Source organism: Ornithorhynchus anatinus, chromosome X4 (assembly GCF_004115215.2).
Source record: "Ornithorhynchus anatinus isolate Pmale09 chromosome X4, mOrnAna1.pri.v4, whole genome shotgun sequence".
NCBI classification, from domain to species: domain Eukaryota; kingdom Metazoa; phylum Chordata; class Mammalia; order Monotremata; family Ornithorhynchidae; genus Ornithorhynchus; species Ornithorhynchus anatinus.
Genome location: NC_041752.1, coordinates 4,480,124 through 4,502,706, shown reverse-complemented (window position 1 = coordinate 4,502,706; position 22,583 = coordinate 4,480,124). Strand labels below are relative to the sequence as shown.

Genomic DNA, 22,583 nt, shown 5'->3' with positions numbered 1-22,583 from the left:
AGAGCCCGGGCTTGTGGGGGGCGGTCACAGGAACGTGGTTCTGATCCCGGCTCCGCCACTTGTCTGCTGGGTGATCTCCGGGCCTCAGTCACCTCCTCTGTGAAATGGGGATGAAGACTCCGAGCCCCACGTGGGACGGGGACCGTGTCCGACCCCATTACCTCGTCTCTGCCTCGGCGGCTAGGACGGCGCTTGGCGCGTAGTAAGCGCTTAACGAATGCTATTATTCTCGCTCCTCCCAGGGGACTTCCCGGCACCAGGCCAGTTCTCCCAGATGATTTACTTTTAGATGCTCCTTCAGGAGGTTTGTGAGGGTTGTCTGGGTCTCTTGTGAGGGAAGGGGGTCCGGGGACGCCCATCTGGGCACAGCCCCACCGAGCTCCTGTGGGGAGAGAGAGAGGACCCCATAATAATAACGATGATGGTATTTGTTAAGTGCTTATTATGTGCCAAGCACTGTTCTAAACGCTGGGGTAGATACGAGGTCGTCAGGTTGGACCCAGTCCCTGTCCCACACGGGGCTCACGGTCTCAATCCCCAGTCTACAGATGAGGGAACTGAGACACAGGTGAAGTGACTCGCCCGAGGTCACGCAGCGGACAAGCGGCGGAGCCGGGATTAGAACCCGCGACCTCTGACTCCGAGGCCCGGGCTCTTGCCGCTAGGCCACGGGGGGCACGATGTCGTCAGACCTCGGGGGATTCATCGTCTCTGTAACGGCAGACGGGACAGTCCCCCACCCCCAGTCGCTGCCCGGCACAAGGTTAAGCGCTTAACGAATACTAGAACTATTATTCCTCTTCCCCACCCCTCTGGGGGTGCAGGCTCCGTCCTTCCAGATCCCTGGGCTCTGAGCCGCCTCAAACAGAAGGGCCCCAGATCCGTTCGGAGGCAAGTGAGTGCTTACCGTGTGCACGGCGCCGTACTGAACGCTTGGGAGAGGACGATATGACGTTAGGACGGACACATTCCCCGCCCGCAACGAGCTCAGTCTCAGTCCACTCCAAGCCTGTCCGCCGGTCACCCGGGCTGGGGGTTCCCCCGGCTTTCGGGGCCCTCTCGGTCCCCCGGTCGGCCGAGCCTGGGCTTCTCGGCCCACGGACAGCCGGTTCCCCCGTTGATAGCCGCCCCCCAGCTGGCGGTCAGCAGGTGCCCCGGCCCGGAGCTCCCCGGTCCTCGGGTCCCGCAGGCTGGGACTCCCTTGGTCGGCGGGCCCCCCGGGCTCTGGGCTTCTCGGCCCGGGGGGTCCAGCTGGTCCCTCGATCCGGCCCCTTAATAGACCCCCCCCTCCCCGCCGGCTCCCGGTCATTCCCTCGGGCTCCCCTAGCCATCAAGGGTCCCGGGCCCTGGGGTTCTGGGCCCCCGTCCCCGTCCCTCTATCTGCCCAGCAGGAAGAAGAGCGGCACGAGCAGCGCCAGGGGCGTGAAGAGCAGCAGCGGGGCCCGGGCCCGGTGGGCGCGGAGCGGAGCGGCGGCCGGTCCCGCAGGCGGCGGATGGCCCGGTCCGGCCGGGGCGTCCGCTGGCGGCCGACGCCGACGCCCGGCGAGGCGAGGCGTCCGGTGAGCCGGGGAGCCAGCGGCGGCAGAGCGCGTGCTTGCAGTCGAGCCGCGCCCGGCCGTGCCGGGCCTCGTCGTAGGGCTCCGTGCAGATGGGGCGTTCTTCCTCCTCCTCGAGGTCCTCCGGTCTTGCCCCGTCCCTGGCGGCCTCCCGCTCCCGCTCCCGCCCCGAGAAGGGGCTCCCGGGGGTCCAGAGCCGGTGGGCGGGGCCGGCACCGGCACGTGGCCCGGGGAAGTGACCGGCCTAAGGTCACCCAGCGGACGAGTGGTGGGGCGGGGATGAGAACCCAGGTCCTTCCGACTCCCAGGCCCGGGCTCCACCCACCAGGCCACACTGCTTCTCAGTTCGGTCTACTACACTACAGCTCCCCCCCCCCCCGCCAACAAATATCATCGTTATTAATAATCATAATGTTGGTTTCTGTTAAGCGCTTACTATGTGCGGAGCACTGTTCTAAGCGCTGGGGGAGATACAGGGTGATCAGGTCGTCCTCCGTGGGGCTCACCGTCTTCATCCCCATTTTAAAGAGGAGGGAACTGAGGCCCAGGGAAGTGAAGTGACTCGCCCACAGTCACCCGGCTGACAGGTGGCAGAGGCGGGATTTGAACCCACGACCTCAGACTCCCAAGCCCGGGCTCTTTCCCGAGCCACGCTGCTTATCATCACAACACACAAACACACACGCACAGTCCCCGTGACCTTCTGACCCCTTCCAGGGCTGAACCCAGGTGTGCAGGTGAGGAGAAAGTTTCCCACACTCCTCCGACCCCCCTCAGCACGCCCCGGTGTCGTCTGTTGTTGTTATTTGTTAAGCGCTTACTGTGTGCCAAGCACTGTTCTAAGCGCTGGGGTAGATACAAGGTCATCAGGCTGTCCCACGTGAGGCACACAGACTTCATCCCCACTTTACAGAGGAGGTAACCGAGGCACAGAGAAGTCAAGCGACTCGCCCAGAGTCACAGAGCTGACAGGTGGCGGAGCCGGGATTAGAACCCATGACCCCAGGTCGGGGGTGAGGGTTAGGGTGGCGGTGGTATTTGTTAGCCCCTTACTTTGTGCCAAGCACCGTACAAAGTGCCGAGGCAGATAGAGGATCACCGAGTCCCTCACGGGGCTCACTGTCTTAAGGAAGGAGATCGGGTTTTGAACGCCCCCCCCCCCCCATTTGACGGATGAGGAAACTGAGGCCCAGAGAAGTCCCCCGGCGGACAAAGCGGGATTAGAAACCAGGTCCCGTGACTCCCGGGCCGGGGCTCTTCCCAGTGGGCCGCTCTCCCGCCTAAGGCAGGAAAGGAGGACTTGAGGGAGCAGGAAAGGTGACCCCGTCACTTCCCGGGTGTCGTCCACTAAGGACGGAGCGAACCCTTGAGCCGCAGGCGGGAATCCATCCCCGCATCCCGGGCGGGGGTCCCAACTTCGGGAGGCCCAGGGGCTGTGGGGGCAGGAGGGGCCGGGAGGGCAGCGTGGGAAAGTCCTCGGGATGGGATGCCGCCGACCGGATCCAGTGGATCCATCCCAGCCCAGCGGAAGGGGGTGGGAGACGGATGAGCGCCCGAAACCCGGAGGCGGGGAGCGGCTCCGTCCTGGGGCCCGGCTGGGGCGGAACCCGGGTGTTCCGGCCATCTGAGGGGGGGGGTCACGCGGAGGGACGGCAAACCGTCCCCAGCCCCCGCCTTCGGCTTCCCCTTCCTCAGAGGTGGAGGAAAAGGGACAGGGTGGTGGGTGTGAGGGGGCTGTGAGGCGGGGGGGAGAGGGTTTTTTGTTTTGGTTTTTTTAACGGAACCCGCGGAGTCCCTACTCTGTGCCGGGCACCGTACTGAAGCGCCGGGGTGGGTACCAGAGAATCGAGATGGACACAGTCCCAGTCCCCCAAGGGGGGGTCACAACCTTAATCCCCATCTTAGAGATAAGGGAACTGAGGCACAGAGAAGTCACGCGACTCGCCCCGAGGACACCCAGCAGCCGAGTGGCGGAGCCGGGATCAGAACCCACGTCCCCTGACTCCCAAGCCCGGACTCTTGCCCCCGAGCCACGCTGCTTCTCCCCCATCTCCCCGGCGGTTACGTAGCCTAAGGTAAGCACCGGGGGCGGGGGTGAGAACAGTAACAGTATTAATAGTCGCCATTGTATTTATTAAGCGCCTACGCTGTGCCCAGCACCGTACCGAAGCGCCAAGGTAGATCTGAGGCGATCGAGTCGGAGACAGCGTCCCCGTCCCATCCGGGGCCTAAGGTTTCAGGGGGAGGCCAACTGAACCCTCATTTTACAGGAAACTGAGGCCCAGGGGTGAAGCGACCCGCCCGAGGTCACACGGCAGGCCGGTGGCGGAGGCTCCCGGAGGAGAGGGGCCCCGTCGAGGAGACCGGAGGCTCCTTGGGGGCAGGGAACGTGTCTGCCTTCTCCGGTGGGCTGTGCTCTCCCAAGCGCTCGGTACAGCGCTCCGCGCCTAGTAAGCGCTCCATAAATACCCTCGATCGTACGCCCTCGGGCCAGTGCTCTGCCCACGGCAGCTGGGGGGGGGGCCAACTCCTACGCCCCCGGGCCCGGCCCGAATTGTTCCAGAAGCTGCCGGACTAGGTAGGTGCCCCCCCGCCCCGCCGTACCCGGGGCGGGGGACGTCCGGAGAGGCGGGGAAGGCGAGGGGGAGGGTCGAAGGATGGCGTCAGGCCCAGGTCTCGGTCTGCAGGCGCCCCGTCCGCTCCAGGGTGGCGAGGAGGGCCTCGGCGGCCGGGTCCGGCAGCCCCCCGTGCTCCCGGAAGACGGCCCGCAGCGCCTCGCTCACGGCCCCCGGCAGGGTCTTGGCGTTGCTGGCGGGGAAGGAGGCCGGCCGCCGCGTCAGCGCCGCGGGCCCGGGGAGTCGTCGGCGGGGCGGGGGGGGGGGGGGGGGGGGGGGGTGGCTTACCCGGCCAGGTAGATGTAGGCCCCGCGCCGGCTCAGCAGGTCCCACAGCCACGCCCCGTGTTCCCGGAGCCGGTGCTGCACGTACACCTTCTCCTCCTGTACGCACACGGGGCCGCGGGGGGCGGGTGGGCAGACCCGGAGGGCGCCCGAGGGACCCGTGCCGCCCCGGGGCCGCGGGTCTAAACGCTGCCGGGGCCACTGTCGGGTGACCCCGGGCCACCGGGGGTGGGGAGCTGGGCGGACGGAGGAGCCGGGGGCCCAAGGGGGCCTTCCGGGGGCGGCGAGCCCGACGGCCGTTCTTTCCCGGCGCCTAGCACAGCGCTCGGCACACGGCGGGGAATGCTATTCCTCCTCCGGGACTGGGCGGTTGCATTTTCTCTCTCAGACTGGACAGGTCGGAGGCCCCGACCAGGCTCCGAGCCGTCTGACCCTCCCTCGCCCGCCCCGGCCCCCGCCCCTCACCTGGTCCCTGGAGAAGGCGGTGACGAGGGTCAGGCTGCCCCTCCTCACCAGCTCTTGCCACTCGGCCTCCCAGTAGAAATCTTTGTCCTTGCGGCGGCAGCCGAAGAAGAGGCAGTTTTCTGGGGGGCCGGGGGGGGGGGTGAGTTGGGGGCTCCCCGGGGTGGGGGGGAGGAGAGGAGGGAGGCGCCGGACGCGGGAGAGGGGAAGGCCGCCAACGGACGAGCTTCGAAGGATAAAAGAGGGAGGGGGCGGGGTGGGGAGAGGGTGGAGGACGGAGGGGCGGGCACGGGAGGGATGCCCTCGGGGGCCGGCGTCCCCCAGGCGGAGCCCCCCGCCCGCCCCCCGAGCTCCTCCCCCTCACCTGTGGCTCCCCGGGCCACGCGCTCCTGGACGGCGGCCCTGAAGGGGGCTACCCCCGTGCCGGTCCCCACCATGACCACGGGGACGCGGGGGTCCGGCGGGAACGCCAGGCTCCCGCGTTGCACCCACAGAGGCACCCGCACCGGCCCTGGACGGGGAGACGGAGACGGGGTGACCCACGGCGGCCCGGGCCGCCCCCTTCCCTAGACCAGGGGGCCCGCGTGGCCCCTCCGGTGGGCTCGGAGGCGGCAGCCGACCCCCTCCCTCCTCCCCGCCCGCCGTCGGTCACCGTGCCGCGGGTCCAGGGATGCCAGCCAGGAAGAGCAGAGGCCGCGGCGGGGCCGGTGGAGACGGGTCCGGTACTTGACGACGCCCACCAGCACCTGCAGCCGGGACGGGTGGGCCTGACCGCGGCGGATGGACAGGATAATTATCACCATAATTACGGTCTTTGCTTAAGCGCTTCCTATGAGCCAGGCGCTCTTCTAAGCGCCGGGATAGAAAGAGCCCGGGCTTGGGAGTCAGAGGTCGTGGGTTCTAATCCCGGCTCCGCCGTCCGTCAGCCTTGTGACTTTAGTGAAGTTTAGAAGTCACTAAACTTCTCTGGGCCTCATCTGGATAATGGGGATGAAGACCGTGAGCCCCACGTGGGACGACCCGATTACTCTGCATCCACCCCGGCGCTTAGCAGAGTCCCGGCGCACAGTAAGCACCGTCGTCATTACTGTTATTTACACGAGATGATCGGGTTGGATCCGGTCCCTGTCCCACGTGGGGCTCACGGTCTCAATCGCCGTTTTCCGGATGAGGGAACTGAGGCCCAGAGAAGCGAAGTCACTTGCCCAAGGTCACCCGGCAGACAGGTCAACGGGGCCGGGATTAGAAGCCGCGACCTTCTGACTCCCAGGCCCGGGCTCTACCCGCTAGGCCACGCTGCTTCTCAATCCCCTGGGGATCCACCCCGCTCAGCAGCGAGCACACCTGTCTCACCCGGGGCGGGCGAGGGGGGTGAGGGGAGAGGGGTCTCCGGGGCCCCAAGCCGTCTCACCGCCAGGGAGGAGGCGATGGAGAAGGCCCGGGGTCGGATGCGGGGGATCAGGTCCAGCAGGTATTCGGGGGGGATGGAGCCGGCCGAGTGCGGGAAGTCATGAAGCACCTGCAGCGGAGGGGACGGTGGGGGGACGGAGGGGCCGGGCAGGCCGGCTCGCGCGCCCCGTGGGGTCCTCCCCGCCCCCCGCCCGAGGCGCCCGGGCCCGGCCCCACCTCCAGGGTGGTGCGGCGAGGCCTGTTGCAGTAGCTGTAGAGTTCCTCCCGGCCCCGGGCCGAGCTCAGCTCCCGCAGCTTCTCGCGCTCCAGCTCGTGGCCGGACAGGGCGGCCAGGAGCTCGAAGAAGGAGCGGCGGGGGACGCAGGCCACGTCCAGGTACTTGGACACCAGGTGGTGGACGGAGCAGGGCCGGGTCAGCCGGGTCAGGGAGGGGGCGTCTGTGGCGGGGGGCGGGGAGAGAGGGAACGGAGGGAGACGGTCGGACCGGGGCGGGGACCGGCCCGGACGCCGCGAGCGAGCGGGGAGGGCCGGACGGTACCCGAGTCCCGGGCGTCCAGCACGAGGCGCCGCTCCGGCGCCAGGCCGAGCAGCTGGCAGAAGCGCCGGGTGTCGCCGGCCGAGTTCTCGGGCCGGATCAAGGCCACGTCCCCGGGGCCAAACCTGCAAAACGGGGTCCCGCCCGTCAACTCGCGGGGGCCGACGCCGGAAGCTCCCTCGGGCCGACGCCCGCTCTCTCGCCCGCTCCTCTTCCCGCCGCTCCGGCCAGTGCTCTGCACGCGGCGGACTGGAAGCTCCTGACTGCCCGCCGGCCGCGTCACGCTGTCCTTTCCCGAGCGTTTGGTACAGCGTCCCGTGCGCCGGAAGCGCTCAGAAACTTCCACTTATCGATGGACGTGGGATCCGAGCGGGTCTGTTCCGCCCCTCCCCTCTACTCTGAGCAGGAGGAGGAAGAGGAGGAGCCGGGGTCTCCCCCCCGGCCTGGACGTGGGGGGACAGGAGGGGACGCCCTAGGGGACCCAGGCGACTCACTCGATCCCCGAGCCGGAGAGGTCAAACTCGATGAGCCGGACGTCCTGGAAGTGGTCCTCGGCGGTGACCCTCCGATTGGACACCATGGGAGCCGGGAAGGGGCGGAGCTCCGAGGGGGGGCCTCGGAGGGTCTCCTCCGCCTCGTCCGGGTCCTCCCCGGGATCCTCCTCCAGGAAGCGGAGGGCAAACCTCGGGGGCAAGCTTGGAGGGGGCGAGCTGGCCAGGTGGGCCGAGCGGGAGGGAGTCCTCCCCCGGGCCCCCCACCCCCAGGGGGCCGGAGCTGCCCGGCGACACGTCCGCGCCCACCCCGCAACTTTAGGGGAGCGAGGGGCCGGGCCCACCCCAAGACGGGACTCCAGGCGGAGGGGGCCGGCAGACACTGGATGCCAAGAGGCCCCCTGCCTCGGTTGTACCAGCTCGGCCCACCCAAGGGGCTGAGGACCGAGGTCGCGGTGGCCCTGGCGACCGCAGCAGGGCCGATTATAATAATAATTCTGGCATGTATTAAGCGCTTACTATGTGCCAAGCACCGTACTGAGCGCTGGGGTGGACACAAGCCCATCGGGTTGGACACAGCCCCCGTCCCCTTGGGGCTCCGGGTCTTAATCCCCGTTTTCCAGATGAGGCGACCGAGGCCCGGAGAAGTTCCGTGACCGGCCCGCGGTCACCCAGCAGGCAAGCGGCGGAGCCGGGAGGAGAACCCAGGTCCTTCTGACTCCCGGGCCCGGGCTCTAGCCGTTAGGCCACCCTGCTTCTCCCGACGACCCGACGGGAAGCGCCTCCCGAGACCCCTCTCCTCTGCCCTTCTGGGTCGGACGCTGCCGCCTCCTCTTCCTCCCCCCCCCCCCCCCCCCCGCCACCCCCGGCCGCCACTCACAGGACATCGGGGCTGAGTTCGCCGAGGCCGGGAGGAAGGGGGTAGAGAGCCAGCACCTTCTCCCACAGATCCAGAAGCCACGGGTCGATCACCGCATCTGGTCTGATCACAATGGAGCGTAACTTTTGGGAGAGCAGTTGGCCGCCGAGCACGGGGCTGAGCGCCGGGGGGGACGTCAGGGGCTCGGCGGGTCGGACGCGGTCCCTGTCCCACGTGGGGCTCGGAGCCTTAAGGAGCGGGACAGGTGAGGAAACTGAGGCCCAGAGAGGTCAGGGGACTTGCCCAGAGACACGGGGCAGGTGCGGGGGAGCCGGGATTAGAACCCAAAGCCGTGTTCTTTCCTCTGGCAGACACTGCTTCTTTGCCACTCACCCCGGCCCCACGTCATTTACGCCCATATCCGATGCTTCGTGTGGGCAGGGAATGCGTTATGAGACGTCTCTCTGACCGCTGCTGACCGAGCCCCTCGGGACGTCTCTGATCAGCCGAGCGAGGATGCCCCTCCACCTGAAATCCGACCCCGGGTGGACGGCTGTCTCCCCGCTCTAGACCGTAAGCTCGTCCTGGGCAGGGAACGTGTCTCTTTATTGTTCTATCGTACTCTCCCGAGCGCTCGGTACGGCGGTCCGCGCATAGTGAGTGCTCAGTAAGTACGACTGAGAGGCTGCGGCGGTTCCACGAGGGCCCAGCGGCCCCGAAGCGGGCACGGTTGGGTTTGCAGGCGGGACTGGGACCTACTTGTGGTATCTGTTAAGTGCTTACTATGTGCCACGCACTGTACTGAGCGCTAGAATTCCCCTAGGCCCACTTAAAATTATAATAATTGTGGCATTTAAGCGATCACAATGTGTCACGCGCTGTACCGAGCTCTGGAATCCCTCAGGCCCACTTAATCATAATAATAATACTTGTGGTATTTGTTGAGCGCTTACTATGTGCCAGGCACTGTACTAAGCGCTGGGGTGGGCCCGAGCAAATCGGGTCGGACACGATCCCTGTCCCGCGTGGGGCTCCCAGGCTCCATCTTCGTTCTTCTAGGCGAGGGAACGGAGGCCCAGAGAAGTGACACGCCCAGGTCACCCAGCGGACAAGTGGCCGAGTCGGGATTAGAACCCGCGACCTTCCGACCCCCCAGGCCTGGGCTCCAGCCGCTGGGCCACGCTGCTGCCCGACTTGGTTCCGGGGTCGGAGCAGCGGGACGGGGGGAAGCCCCGGCTATCAGCCGGGCGGGTGGGGAGGGGGCGAGGGGCAGGATGTCTAAACGGCAACACTACGTCCCGCTCTTCTCCTTCCCCTACAGCCCCACCTCAGGGACCTTTTTTAATTTTCAAATGGTATTTGCTAAGCCCTTACAGGCACCCGGGGTGGGTACAAGCTAATCGGGTTGGACCCGATCCTCGTCTCCCAATCTCAACCCCCATTTTCCAGATGAGGGAACCGAGGCCCAGAGAAGTGAGGGGCCTAGCCCACGGCAGGCGGGTGGCCGGGGCGGGATCAGAACGCGGGTCCTTCGCTCCTCTTGCCTCTCCCGTCCACCTCCCCTCGCCCCGCCCGAAGGACGGCTGGATTTGGGGGTCAGAGGTCAAGCCGGGTCCCGGCCTCCCCCGACTCTTCCTCCTTGGGGTCCCAGTCCGTCCACCCCCCGGCCATCGCTCCCGCCCTTTCCCGGGGCCCGACGAGGACGGAGAGCTGGGGCGATCGAGGGGAGCCTCACCCCAGGTCGTGCTGGTCATCGCCCAGGGCCGCGGGCAGGAGGGCCCGGCCTCCGAGCTGCAAGAGGCGCTTGTGCAGCTTCTTGGCCACAAAGTTGAACCTGGGGGGGGGGGGCGGGGAGGGAAGAAGGGGGCAGATAAATGGGCACAGGCGGAGCCGGAAGCGGGCAAACGGTAGCGGGGGGCTCCGCTCCCTCCCCGGGACACCCTCCGGGAAAGCCCGGATCCCGCCCGCTTCATCCCCTTACTTCGCATAGGAAGAGTCTCCGAGGCCCAGGACGGCGAAGTCCATCTGACAGAGGGAGGTGGGGGGCAGGTTCTTCCGGAATATGAACTTCCAGAAGTTCTAGAACGAAAACCGCTCGTTAAGACGCCGGCCCGCGCTTCCCTCGGCCCCCGGGGTTGGGGGTGCGAGAGGCAGGGACCCTCTCCGATTCCGCGTCTCACCTTCATGTTGTCCGGAGGGTCTCCCTGGCCCGTGGTCGCGCAGATGAATATCACCAGGGGCTCGTGAATCAGATTCGCCTTAAGAGAAGAGACGGACCCGTGAGCGCCCACCCTCCGCGGGAGGCCGGCCGGCCGATCGTCTTTACCGAGCGCACGGCACTGTGCTAAGCGCTCGGGAACCGTGTAACGGACACGTTCCCTGCCCACGACGAGCTGACGGTCTGGGGGCGGGGGGGAGGCGGACGTGAAGGGGAATTAAGAAATGGCAGATACGGACATTAACGGTGTGGGGCTGGGGGAACGAATAAAAGGGAGGGAGTCGGGGCGACGCAGAAGGGAGCGGGAGAAGAGGAAAGGGGGGCTCGGTCGGGGAAGGTACCTGGGAGGGAAGAGAAGTTTGGCCCCTCACTCCCTCCGCGCTGCCAATTGCCAACCTGGAGAAGCGGCCTGGCCCCAGGGATGGAAAAGCAGCGCGGCTCAGTGGAAAGAGCCCGCGCTTGGGAGTCACAGGTCATGGGTTCTAATCCCGACTCCGCCACTTGTCAGCTGTGCGACTTGGGGCCAGTCACTTCACCTCTCTGGGCCTCAGTTCCCTCAACTGTAAAATGAGGGAAGACCGTGAGCCCCCCGGGGGACAACCCGATGACCTCGGATCCCCCCCAGCGCTTAGAACGGTGCTTGGCCCATAGCGAGCGCTTCACCAAATGCCATCGTGATTATCCACCTCTGTCATTTTATTTCTTCGTATCCATGTCCGTCTCCCCCCATCTGGACTGGGAGCTCGTACGGGTAGGGGATGTCACCGTTGATGATGAGAAGCAGCGTGGCTTAGTGGTTAGGGCCCGGGCTTAATAATGTTGGTATCTGTTAAGCGCTTACTATGTGCCGAGCACTGTTCTAAGCGCTGGGGGAGACACAGGGGAATCAGGTCGTCCCACGTGGGGCTCACAGTCTTCATCCTCATTTTACAGATGAGGTCACTGAGGCCCAGAGAAGTGAAGTGACTCGCCCACGGTCACACAGCTGACAAGTGGCAGAGGCGGCATTCGAACCCATGACCTCAGACTCCCAAGCCCAGGCGCTTTCCACTGAGCCACGCTGCTTCCAGGCTTGGGACTCATTCATTCATTCAATGGTATTTACTGAGCGCGTCCTTGCATTCATTCAGTAGTATTTATTGAGCGCTTACTACGTGCGGAACACCGGACTAAGCGCTTGGAACGGACAATTCGCCAACACATGGGGACCATCCCAGCCCCACGACGGGTCTCTGTGCCTCAGTTCCCTCATCTGTAAAATGGGGATTAAGACTGTGAGCCCCACGTGGGCCAACCGGATTCCCCTGCGTTTACCCCCGCGCTTAGAACAGCGCTCTGCACCTAGTAAGCGCTTAACAAATACCAACATTATTATATTTGAGAAGCAGCGTGGCTCACTGGAGAGAGCTCTGGAGTCAGAGGTCATGGGTTCGAACCCCGGCTCTGCCACTTGCCAGCTGTGTGACTCTGGGCAAGTCACTTTACTTCTCGGTGCCTCAGTTCCCTCGTCTGTAAAATGGGGATTAAGACCGGGAGCCCCACGTGGGCCAACCTGATTCCCCTGTGTCTCCCCCAGCGCTTAGAACAGTGCTCGGCACATAGTAAGCGCTTAACAAATACCAACATTACTATTATTATTGTCTAAGCGGGTGGTGAGTTCGAATCCAACTCCGCCACCTGGCAGCTGGGTGGCTTTGGGCAAGTCACTTCCCTGGGCCTCGGTCTCCTCGTCTGTCAAATGGGGATGGAGACCGTGAGCCCCACGGGGGACCACCTGACAATAATAATGTTATCTGTGAAGCGCTTACGAGGTGCGGGGCACCGTTCTAAGCGCCGGGGGAGATCCAGGGTCCTCGGGGGGGGGGGTCCCCCGTGAGGCTCCCAGGCTTCCTCCCCATTTTACAGAGGAGGGAACTGAGGCCCAGTGAAGTGGCCCGCCCACAGCTGACACGTGGCGGAGGCGGGATTCGAACCCATGACCCGGCGTCAAACCCCCAAGCGCTTAGGACGGTGCTTGGCCCACGGTTGAGCGCTTCCCAAGGATGATTATAGAGAGGTTTGGCGCGTGCGCGCCAGGGTGAGGCGAGAAGGAGTGGCCGGCTGCGCGCGCAGGCTGGGGGGGGGGGGGGCCCCGGGGACGGAACGCACGTGAGCCTGGCGCGCGGCGCACGTGACCCGGCGCCCGGGCCTGAGGCGGCGCCCACGTGACCCGGCGCCCGGGCCTGAGGCGGCGCCCACTCACCAGGCGGTAGGAGTCGAGCGGCCGCACCGTGCAGCGGAACCGCCTGCGCCGCGCCGCCCGCCCGACCCTGTCGGCCACATCTTCCGCCGTGCCCGTCTGGCTGCCGAACAGCAGCAGGAGGCGGCGCTCGGCCATGGCCGGCGGGACGCCCGCTTCCCCCTGCGCGCGCGAGGGGGGGGGGGGGGGGGAGGAAAAGGGGGAGGGCGGATGTGACGTCGCCGGCCGGCCTCAGGGAGGCGGGGACCGGATGTGACGCCATCGGCGGCGCGACGGCGGCGCGCGAGCGGGGCCCGCCGAGCCGGGGACGGGTGAGTCAGCCCCGGGGCCCGGCCTCCCGGCCCGGGCGCGAAGCGCTGTCCTGAGCGCTTGGGATTTGATCGTAATAACGTGGGTTGTGCGTTCAGATCCCCAGACCCCGACCCCGAGGTCAGCGGCCGGGCCCGCGTAGGCCTGACGGGCTCCATCCCCATTTTACGGAGGAGGAAACTGAGGCCCGGAGGCGTGAAGTGACCTCATGGTCAGCGTAACGATGGCATTTGCTAAGCACCTACTGGGCGCCAAGCACCGTTCTGAGCGCTGGGGCGGATAGAGGGCCCAGAGGAGTCCCTTAATGATAATGTTGGTATCCGTGAAGCGCTTACTAGGTGCCGAGCACTGTACTAAGCGCTGGGGGAGATCCGGGGTCATCGGGGGGTCCCACGTGAGGCTCCCAGGCTTCATCCCCATTTTCCAGATGAGGGAACTGAGGCCCAGAGCGGTGACTGGGCCCCCCCCCCCCCCCCCAGCCGACCAGCCGGGATTCGAACCCATGACCCCTGACTCCCAAGCCCGGGCTCTGGCCACTGAGCCACGTTGCCCGAGGCGACACAGCAGACAAGCGACGGAGGCGGGATTCGAACCCATGACCGTCCGACTCTGGCCGCTGCCCTGTGCGCCAAGCGCTGGGCCAATAAGAATCATAATCGTATACTAAGAAGAAGAGTCACACTGGTTAGGCGCCCACTATGTACTGAGCGCTGGGATGGATGCAAGCTGAGCCCCTGGTCCCGCATGGGGCTCCCAGCCTCCGTCCCCCTTTGAGGTACGAGGCGATCGGCTCGGACCAGTCCTTGTTTATTCCATTTATTATTATTATTATTATTATTATTATTTGCGGTGATTTCGAAGCGCTTCCTAGGTGCCATTCGTTCAGTCCTATTTACTGAACGCTTGCCGGGTGCAGAGCCCCGGAATAATGAGGATGTTGGTATTTGTTAGGCGCTTACTAGGTGCCATTCGTTCAGTCCTATTTACTGAACGCTTGCCGGGTGCAGAGCCCCGGAATAATAAGGATGTTGGCATTTGTTAGGCGCTTACTAGGTGCCATTCGTTCAGTCCTATTTATTGAACGCCTGCCGGGTGCAGGGCACCGGAATAATAAGGCGCTTACTACGTGTCATTCGTTCAGTCGTATTTATCGAACGCTTGCCGGGTGCAGAGCACCGGAATAATAAGGATGTTGGTATTTGTTAGGCGCTCACTATGTGTCATTTGTTCAGTCCTATTTATTGAACGCTTGCGGTGTGCACAGCACTGGAATACTAATGATGTTGGTATTTTTGAAGCGCTTACTAAGTGTCATTCAGTCGTATTTATCGAACGCTTGCCGGGCGCAGAGCACCGGAATAATAATAATGTCGGTAATTTTAAGCGCCTACTCTGTGTCATTCATTCAGACGTATTTATCGAACGCTTGCCGCGTGCAGAGCACCGGAATAATAATAACGTTGGTATTTGTTAGGCGCTCACTAGGTGTCATTCGTTCAGTCGTATTTATCGAACGCTTGCCGCGTGCAGAGCACCGGAATAATACTGATGTTGGTATTTGTTAGGCGCTTACTAGGTGTCATTCGTTCGGTCGTATTTACCGACCGCTTGCCGCGTGCAGAGCACCGGAATAATAATGACGTTGGTATCTGTGAAGCGCTTACTCGGTGTCATTCGTTCGGTCGTATTTACCGAACGCTTGCCGCGTGCAGAGCACCGGAATAACGATGACGTTGGTATCTGTTAAGCGCTTACAGTTCTAAGCGCCGGAGTAGATGCGAGGTCATCAGGTTGCCCCGCGTGGGGCTCACGGTCTCCATCCCCATTTTGCAGAGGAGGAAACTGAGGCCCAGTGAAGCGACGGGCCCAGAGCCCCCCAGCTGACAAGCGGAGGAGCCGGGATTAGAACCCACGACCCCCAAGCCCGGCCTCTTGCCGCCAAGCCACGCCACGTCAGTGGAGTAAGCGCTTGGACGGCACAATCGAGCGGTAGAGAGAGACCGCGTCCCGACTAGAAGCAGGGCGGCTCAGTGGCGAGAGCCCGGGCTTGGGAGTCGGAGGTCACGGGTTCGAATCCCGGCCCTGCCACTTGTCAGCCGTGTGCCTGTGGGCCGGGTCACTTCGCCGGGCCTCGGCGACCTCATCATAAGATGGGGCCCAAGACTGGGAGCCTCCCGTGGGACCACCTGACGACCCTGCGTCTCCCCCAGCGCTCCGCACCGAGTAAGCGCCGAACGGATACCCACGTCATTATTGTTGTTATCGTAGGCGGGGACGGCGTCCGTCCTCTCGTCCCGTCCCAGGCGCCGGGGTCGGGCGGTCCGCGGGCGGCAGGGCGGCCGAGGGAGGGGACGGGGCGAAGGGGACCGTCACCGGGCCTCTCGTTGCAGGGCCCGCCGCCGCCGGGGAGCCCGGCCCCGTGAGGAAGAGGAGGCCGTCCCGGCGAGGGGGCGGCGCCGGCGATCGGCGCCAGGATGCTGTTCTCCCTGCCGGAGCTGGTGCAGTGGCTCGGCTTCGCCACCTTCGAGATGTTCGCGCACCTGCTGGCGCTGCTGGCCTTCTCCGTGCTGCTGGCGCTGCGGGCCGACGGGCTGGCCCCCGGCCTGTCCTGGTGGGACGTCTTCGTGCCCTTCTTCGCCGCCGACGGGCTGACGGCCTACTTCACCACCATCGTGTCCGTGCGGCTCTTCCAGGACGGGGAGAAGCGGCTGGCCGTGCTGCGCTTCTTCTGGGTCCTCACCCTGCTCAGCCTCAAGTTCGTCTTCGAGATGCTGCTCTGCCAGAAGCTGGCCGAGGAGACGCGGGAGCTCTGGTTCGGGCTCATCCTGTCGCCCGTCTTCATCCTGCTGCAGCTCCTCATGATCCGAGCCTGCCGCGTCAACTGACCCGCCCCGGCCCTTCCTTCCCGACGATCGGCGGAGGGGCCCCGGGGTCGTCGCCCCTTGGCCGGGCCGGGGGGGCCGGGGCGGACGGCGTTCGAAGGGCGTTTTGCCGGCGGCAGGGACGTTCTAATAAAACGAACACGCGGCGTCGGCACGTCCTTTCCTGGGGCCCCCTCCGGGGAAGCGGAGACCGGGCCGTCCCCGGCGTTTCTCCGCCGGGGCTCACGGTGGGCGGGGCGCCAGTCCCGAGCGTCGGGGAGCCTGCGGCAGAGGAGGCAGACCCGAACCCCCCCCGCCCTCGGGGAGTTTAAAATCCGGCGGGGGAGCGGGACGCTTCCCACGGGCCGAGCGCCGAGCCAGGGGCGAGTGAATCGGGTCGGACGCGGTCGTCATCTCCGTTTTACGGATGAGGGAACTGAGGCCCGGAGCCGTGAAGTGACGGCGCCTGGCACGTAGTCGTAGTGAGCGCTTAACCGATACCGTTAAAAAAACACCAACAACACACAAACCGGACTCGGGGGCCAGAGGGGAGACGATCTCTGCGGCGCCGCGTTGGGACCGGGTCCGGTGGGGCCGAAAGCGGCGGTGGCGGTACTGTGCGAACGCCTCCTAAGGGTGGGGCGCCGCCCTGGGTGCTTGGGACGGGCAGCAACACCACGTGTCACGTCACCTGCTCACAAGGCAAGCGCTCAGTACGGCGCTCCGCACGACTGAATGAAGGCAGAAAGGGTTTCCTGTCCCCAGAAGCAGTAGCGGTAAAAAGGGGAAGTTGTAGGCCGGAGAGCTCACAGAGTTCCGGAGGGACCCTTGGTGAATTCCTAATAATTTACTAGGGCGAAAGTTAAGGACGTTAGCTCGAAATCTCCCCCTTTAGGCTGTAAACTCGTGGGCAGGGAACGCGTCCGTCTGTCGTCACGTCGTCCTCTCCCAAGCGCTGGGTACGGCGCTCGGCAGACGCCATCAGTAACAATAATAATAATAATTAAGATACCGGTCAAGTGCTTACGGTCTGCCAAGCGCCGCGCTAAGCGCGCGGGGCAGAAACGGATGAATCGGGTTGGACCCGTCGGGCTCACGCTCTTAATCCCCATTTTTGACAGGTGAGGGAACTGAGGCACCGAGAAGATGAGTGACTCGTCCAGCAGAGGAGTGGCGGAGCGGGGATCAGAACCCGTGACAGTAAGTGCGCGATAAATGCAGTCGAATGAATCGATCGATGCATCGGGGCGTTTACGGAGCGCCTATGTATAGGGCGCCCGGGAGAGGACAATATAACGGTCGGTAGACACGCGCACACACCCCGCCCACGGTGGATTTACGGTCCGGAGGCGCGCTTAGGGCTTAGAGTAGGTCGGTAAACACAGACTCCGGCGGCGCGATGATGTTCCTGCGGACTTTTGGAAGACCCCCCCCACCCCCCGCAGCCAGAAGACTCCAAAAATCAGAGGAGAGTAGTTTTTCCCGAGCCAAGGTTGGCGAAGATTTGACTGCCAAATATCTATTTAAATGGTCAGGCCCCGGCCGGGCAGGACACGGGCAAAGAACTAGTTTTATTTGCCCCTATAGGGAAGGGAATGTTGGTCACCCGCTGATCTTTATTGCCGTGTTGTATTTCCCAAGTAGAGCGCTCTGCTCACGGTAGACGCTCGATAAATAATAATAATAATAATAATAATAATGTTGGTATTTGTTAAGCGCTTACTATGTGCAGAGCACTGTTCTAAGCGCTGGGGTAGACACAGGGGAATCAGGTTGTCCCACGTGGGGCTCACAGTCTTAATCCCCATTTTACAGATGAGGGAACTGAGGCACAGAGAAGTTAAGTGACTTGCCCACAGTCACACAGCTGACAAGTGGCAGAGCTGGGATTCGAACTCATGAGCCCTGACTCCAAAGCCCGTGCTCTTTCCACTGCGCCACGCTGCTTCTCGTACGGTCGGAGACATCTCTGAAGACACGCAGACGGGCTTGGGAATCAGTCGGTGGTATTTATCGAGCGCCTACCGGGTGCGGAGCGGGGCCTAAGGGTAACGGTCGGCATTTGTCAAGCGCTTACTCCGTGCAGAGCGCCCGTTCTAGGCGCCGGTGCGGTGGATAGAGCGCGGGCCGGGGAGTCCGGAGGACGGGAGTTCTGACCCCAGCTCTGCCGCCGGTGACCTGGGGCAAGTCACGTCACTTCCCTCTGCCTCAGTCACCTCGTCTGTACAATGGGGGTCCAGGCCGTGTCCCACCGGCTTACCTTGTGTCTACCCTGGCGCTTAGTAGAGAGCCCGGTGCGTACTGAGCGCTTGGAAACCCATCCCCCACCACGCTATGATTTGTGTGGCGGAGCACCGCGCCAAGCAGTCGGGAGAGGCCGACGTTCCGGAGCGGGTATACGCGTTCCCCGCCCACGCCGAGTCGCGGTCTGGAGAAGCTCTCACCTTCTTCGCGTCGTCTCGGAAGCGGGCGACTGAAGAGACACTTTCAGATCTTCCACGAGCACTTGCCTCCACCACGTACTTCCCTCTGGACGGCGAGCCCGCCGTTGGGCGGGGATCGTCTCTATCTGGTGCCCGACTGTACCCCGCGAGCGCCCGGCGCACGGTAAGCGCTCAGTAGGTACGATATCGAGTGAATGAGCGGATGCTCTGGGGCCGGTCGCTTCACTTCTCCGGGCCTCAGTTCCCTCATCTGTCAAATGGGGGTGAGCCCCCACGTGGGAGGGGACCGGCTGGCCCCCGGCCCGGCGCCTAGGCCGGCGTTGGGCACGTAGTCAGCGCTGAACCGCCTCCCTCGTCGTCATTCCGGGAACGTGGATCGTCCCCGGGCAGAACGCAGCGTGACGGCGGAAGAAACCGTACCCGCGGGCGGCCCCGGCCGAGACGCCGTCGAGCGGGAGACGACCCGTCGCGACGCCACGGACGCGCCTCTCCAGCCGCAGTCGTCCGGGCGGCGGATCCGACGGCGGTCAAATGGGTTGGCGGCGGCGGCCTTCCGCACGGGAGACTCGAGCCCTCGACTCGCTCCCGGGCCGCCGCCGCCGCCCGGCACGGGGGAGTTTGGAGCGGCAGCCGCCGGCCTGCCGCCCGCCAGCCGCCGGCCGACCGGGAACGGCACCGACGGGCCTCCGCTCGACTCCCCCGCCCGTCGCCGAGACCGGCGGGGGACTGGGAACTCTCCGAGAGGAAAAGCGCACTCGCCGGGGCGCCCGCTTCCCTGACTGCGGAGTTGGTGGGATGCCCTCCTAAGTTAAGAGGACCAACCGGTCACCGAATAGTAGTCAAGAAGGCCAGCCTTCCTCCCCGTCTCCCGTTGCTCCTGGCAGAGACGGAGCCCTGGGCTCGACGGATCACCGGTTGGACCCGGGAACGGGCCCCGCCTTGGCCTGTAAGGCGCCGGCGGCGTTCGGTTCCGATCGCGGCTCCGCCGCCGGTCTGCTGGGCCGCCTCGGGCCAGTCGCTTCGCTCCCCTGGGCCTGGAAGACGAGGATGGAGCCCGTGAGCCCCAAGCGGGACGGGGACCGGGTCCGACCCGATCGGCTCGTATCCGCCCCGGCGCGTAGGAAGCGCCCAACGGACACCGTCGTCGTCATCGACCGAGCGCCCCCAGCGTGCCGTGGAGCCTGCAGGAAAAAAACAAAAGACGGGATCGCAGCTCTGGCGCCTACGGTCCAGTGGGGCGGCGTAGAGGGAAACGGATAGATACGGCGGAGCGAGAGACCGGCGGGGGATGTCGGTCCGGTCCGCTCGCTCGACTGAAGCGCTTGAGCGCTGGCTTGCCTGCGGGGCATTCGTTCAACCGCATCTATCGAGCGCGTACTACGTGCGGAGCACTGTACTAAGCGCTTGGAACGGACGATTGGGCAACGGACGGAGACCGTCCCTGCCCGTCGTGCTTGGGAGAGCTTAATGCGACAAATAAACAGATACAGCCTTTGCCCACAAGGAGCTCAGAGTCTAGAACGCGACCGTTGTGTGGCCGTACCCCCCCCCCCCGCCCGTACGTCGGCCTGTTGCCGACCCTCTCACGGGGGGGGGGGGGGCCTCCGCCTCGCTTATCTGGCCGCCCACCCCCGGCCCACCCTCCTCTAATCGGTGGAAAGGCTTCGGCGTCCGAGGTCACGAGTTCGAATCCCAGCTCTGCCCCTCGTCAGCTGGGTGCCCCCGGGCGAGGCACTTCACCTCTCTGGGCCTCAGTTCCCTCACCTGTGAAGATGGGGATGAAGACCGGGAGCCCCGCGTGGGCCGACCCGATTTCCCCCCCGTGTCTACCCCGGCGCTTAGGACAGCGCTCGGCACCTAGTAAGCGCTTCACAAATGCCAACGCTATTGTTAATCCAACAGACGCCGCACCCCCTCCCCCTTCCAAGCCTTAGCGAAGGCCCATCTCCTCCCGGAAGCCTTCCCCGGCTGCGCCCTCTTCCCCCCCCCCGGTCCCTTCCGCGTCGCCCCGACCCGCCCCCGTCACCTCTTCTATTAATGCCCGTCTCCCCCTCTAGACTCTCGGCTCCTTGCGGGCGGGGACGGTTAAGTATCGTCCTCTCCCGACCGCCCGGCACGGCGGTCCGCACGTCGTAAGCGCCCGATGGACGCGACGGGATAGAGACGCGCCCGACCGCCCGCCGCGGACGAGGAGACCGGGCCGGACGAAGGAGGGACGGATAAAGAGGTGAAGTCGGAGGCAGGGGAACGTCGGGGGGATCCGCGGGAGGGGAGGAACGCGGATTGGGAGGCGGGGCCGTCCGACGTACTTATGGAGCGCCCACCGCGTGCGGGGCGCTGGGCCGAGCGCCTGGGAGAGGACGGGAGAGCCACAAGCGGACGCGCTCCCCGCCCACGGCGCGTTTTCGGTCTAGGGCACACGAGAGGGGCGGACGGGGAAAGGGGAAGGAGGGCTCGGGACGGGCGGGGCTCGGCCCGCACCCCGGGGAAGCCCCCCAAAGTCACCGCCCTCGGCGGGGGCGGCCGGCGCCCCCGGTCCCGGCCCCGCCGCCGGTCCGCGACCCCGGGCGAGTCGCTTCACCTCCCCGGGCCTCATCCGGGAAACGGGGATGAAGACGTCCCCTCGCTGGGCAGCGGCGTGGTTGGGGGGGGGGGGGGCGAGAGCCCGGGCTCGGGAGGCAGAGGTCATGGGTTCGGATCCCGGCTCCGCCGCGTGGCGGCGGGGGGGGTGGGGGCGGTCACTTCACTTCTGGGTGCCGCGGTGACCGCAGCTGGAAAATGGGGATTAACCGTGAGCCTCGCGTGGGACATCCTGATGAGCCCGGATCTCCCCCCAGCGCTTAGAACAGTGCTCGGCACATAGTAAGCGCTTAACCGGTACCAACGTTATTATGAAATGTCACGACGATTCTGATTATTCCCACCACCCACCTTTCCCCACGGGGCCGGAGGGAGCCGACGGGCGGGATCCCGTTGGCGGGAGCGTCCCGTGGGGGGCGGGGCCTACGAGAAGTCTCGGCCAATGGGCGCCGCTCCCTCAGGCGGAGGGGCGGGGCCGAGTCGAGACCCCGCCCACCGGGTCCCCCCCCCGCCCTTTCCCCCGCGAGGCGCCACCCCATAGGTCGGTCCGTCCTCGGGGGCGGGGCCTGCGGGCGGCCTCGGCCAATGGGCGCCGCTCCCTCGGAGGGAGGGGCGGGGCCGAGTCGAGGCCCCGCCCACCGGGTCCCCCCGCCCTTTCCTCCGCGAGGCGCCACCCCATAGGTCGGTCCGTCCTCGGGGGCGCGGCCTGCGGGCGGCCTCGGCCAATGGGCGCCGCTCCCTCAGGCGGAGGGGCGGGGCCGAGTCGAGGCCCCGCCCACCGGCTCCCCCCGCCCTTTCCTCCGCGAGGCGCCACCCCATAGGTCGGTCCGTCCTCGGGGGTGGGGCCTACGGGCGGCCTCGGCCAATGGGCGCCGCTCCCTCAGGCGGAGGGGCGGGGCCTCGACTCGGCCACGCCCACCGGGTCCCCCCCCCTTTCCTCCGCGAGGCGCCACCCCATAGGTCGGTCCGTCCTCGGGGGCGGGGCCTACGGGCGGCCTCGGCCAATGGGCGCCGCTCCCTCAGGCGGAGGGGCGGGGCCGAGTCGAGGCCCCGCCCACCGGCTCCCCCCCCCCCCGCCCTTTCCCCCGCGAGGCGCCACCCCATAGGCCGGTCCGTCCTCGGGGGCCAATGGGCCCCTCCCCTGTCCCGGCGGGGCGGTGACGTCACGGCCCGTTCCCGCCGCCGGCCAATGGGCGCCGCCCTCCCGGAGCGAGGAGGGGGTGGGGGGCGCGTCGGCGGGCAGGCCCCGCCCCGCGGCCCGGTCCGGCCCCATGGGGTCGGGGCGAGGGGAGCGGCGGGGCGGCAGTCGGCGGCATGAGCGGGCCGGGCCGGGGCCGGGGCCGGGGCCGGGGGTCCGGGCGGCGCCCCGCGGGGGGCTCCCCTGCCCGCCTGGAAGCGGGAGCTGCTGGAGCGGCGGCGGGCCAAGCTGGCGGCCGGCGCGGAGGCGGCGGCGGCGGCGGCTTTGGCCGAGCGGGAGCGGGAGCGGGAGCGTCCGGCGGCGGGCGGGCCGGGCCCGCTGCGGGACAACCCCTTCGTCAAGCAGGAGACGGAGCGCAAGCGGCTGCGGAGGGGCGGGCCGGGGCCGGGGCCGGTGCAGCGGCTGCTCGACCTGTACGGCCGCGTGCCGGGGCTCCGCACCCTCCGCGCCGACAACATCCTCATCGTGGAGGCCGAGCCGCCCCCGCCCTGCGCGCCCCCCGCCGCCGCCCCCGCCCTGCGC

The 22,583-nt window shown here is 66.1% G+C and overlaps 2 protein-coding genes across 2 annotated transcripts; one reads left to right on the top strand and one right to left on the bottom strand.

Annotated features, from left to right (window-relative positions):
* Positions 1-4,031: 4,031 nt before the first annotated feature.
* On the bottom strand, positions 4,032-12,826 carry NDOR1 (NADPH dependent diflavin oxidoreductase 1). The gene is made up of 14 exons (XM_029054348.1): positions 12,673-12,826; positions 10,393-10,470; positions 10,194-10,291; positions 9,948-10,046; positions 8,234-8,335; positions 7,357-7,557; positions 6,866-6,987; positions 6,544-6,764; positions 6,329-6,436; positions 5,570-5,684; positions 5,282-5,428; positions 4,921-5,039; positions 4,460-4,554; positions 4,032-4,364 (listed from the first exon to the last, which is right to left on the bottom strand). Exons 1-14 carry the CDS (start codon positions 12,805-12,807, stop codon positions 4,220-4,222), a joined length of 1,785 nt encoding a protein of 594 aa, XP_028910181.1. The 5' UTR covers positions 12,808-12,826; the 3' UTR covers positions 4,032-4,219.
* A 2,525-nt stretch (positions 12,827-15,351) lies between these two features.
* On the top strand, positions 15,352-16,010 carry TMEM203 (transmembrane protein 203). The gene has a single exon (XM_029054346.2). The coding sequence runs from the start codon at positions 15,453-15,455 to the stop codon at positions 15,861-15,863; it is 411 nt and encodes a 136-aa protein (XP_028910179.1). The 5' UTR covers positions 15,352-15,452; the 3' UTR covers positions 15,864-16,010.
* Positions 16,011-22,583: the final 6,573 nt, after the last annotated feature.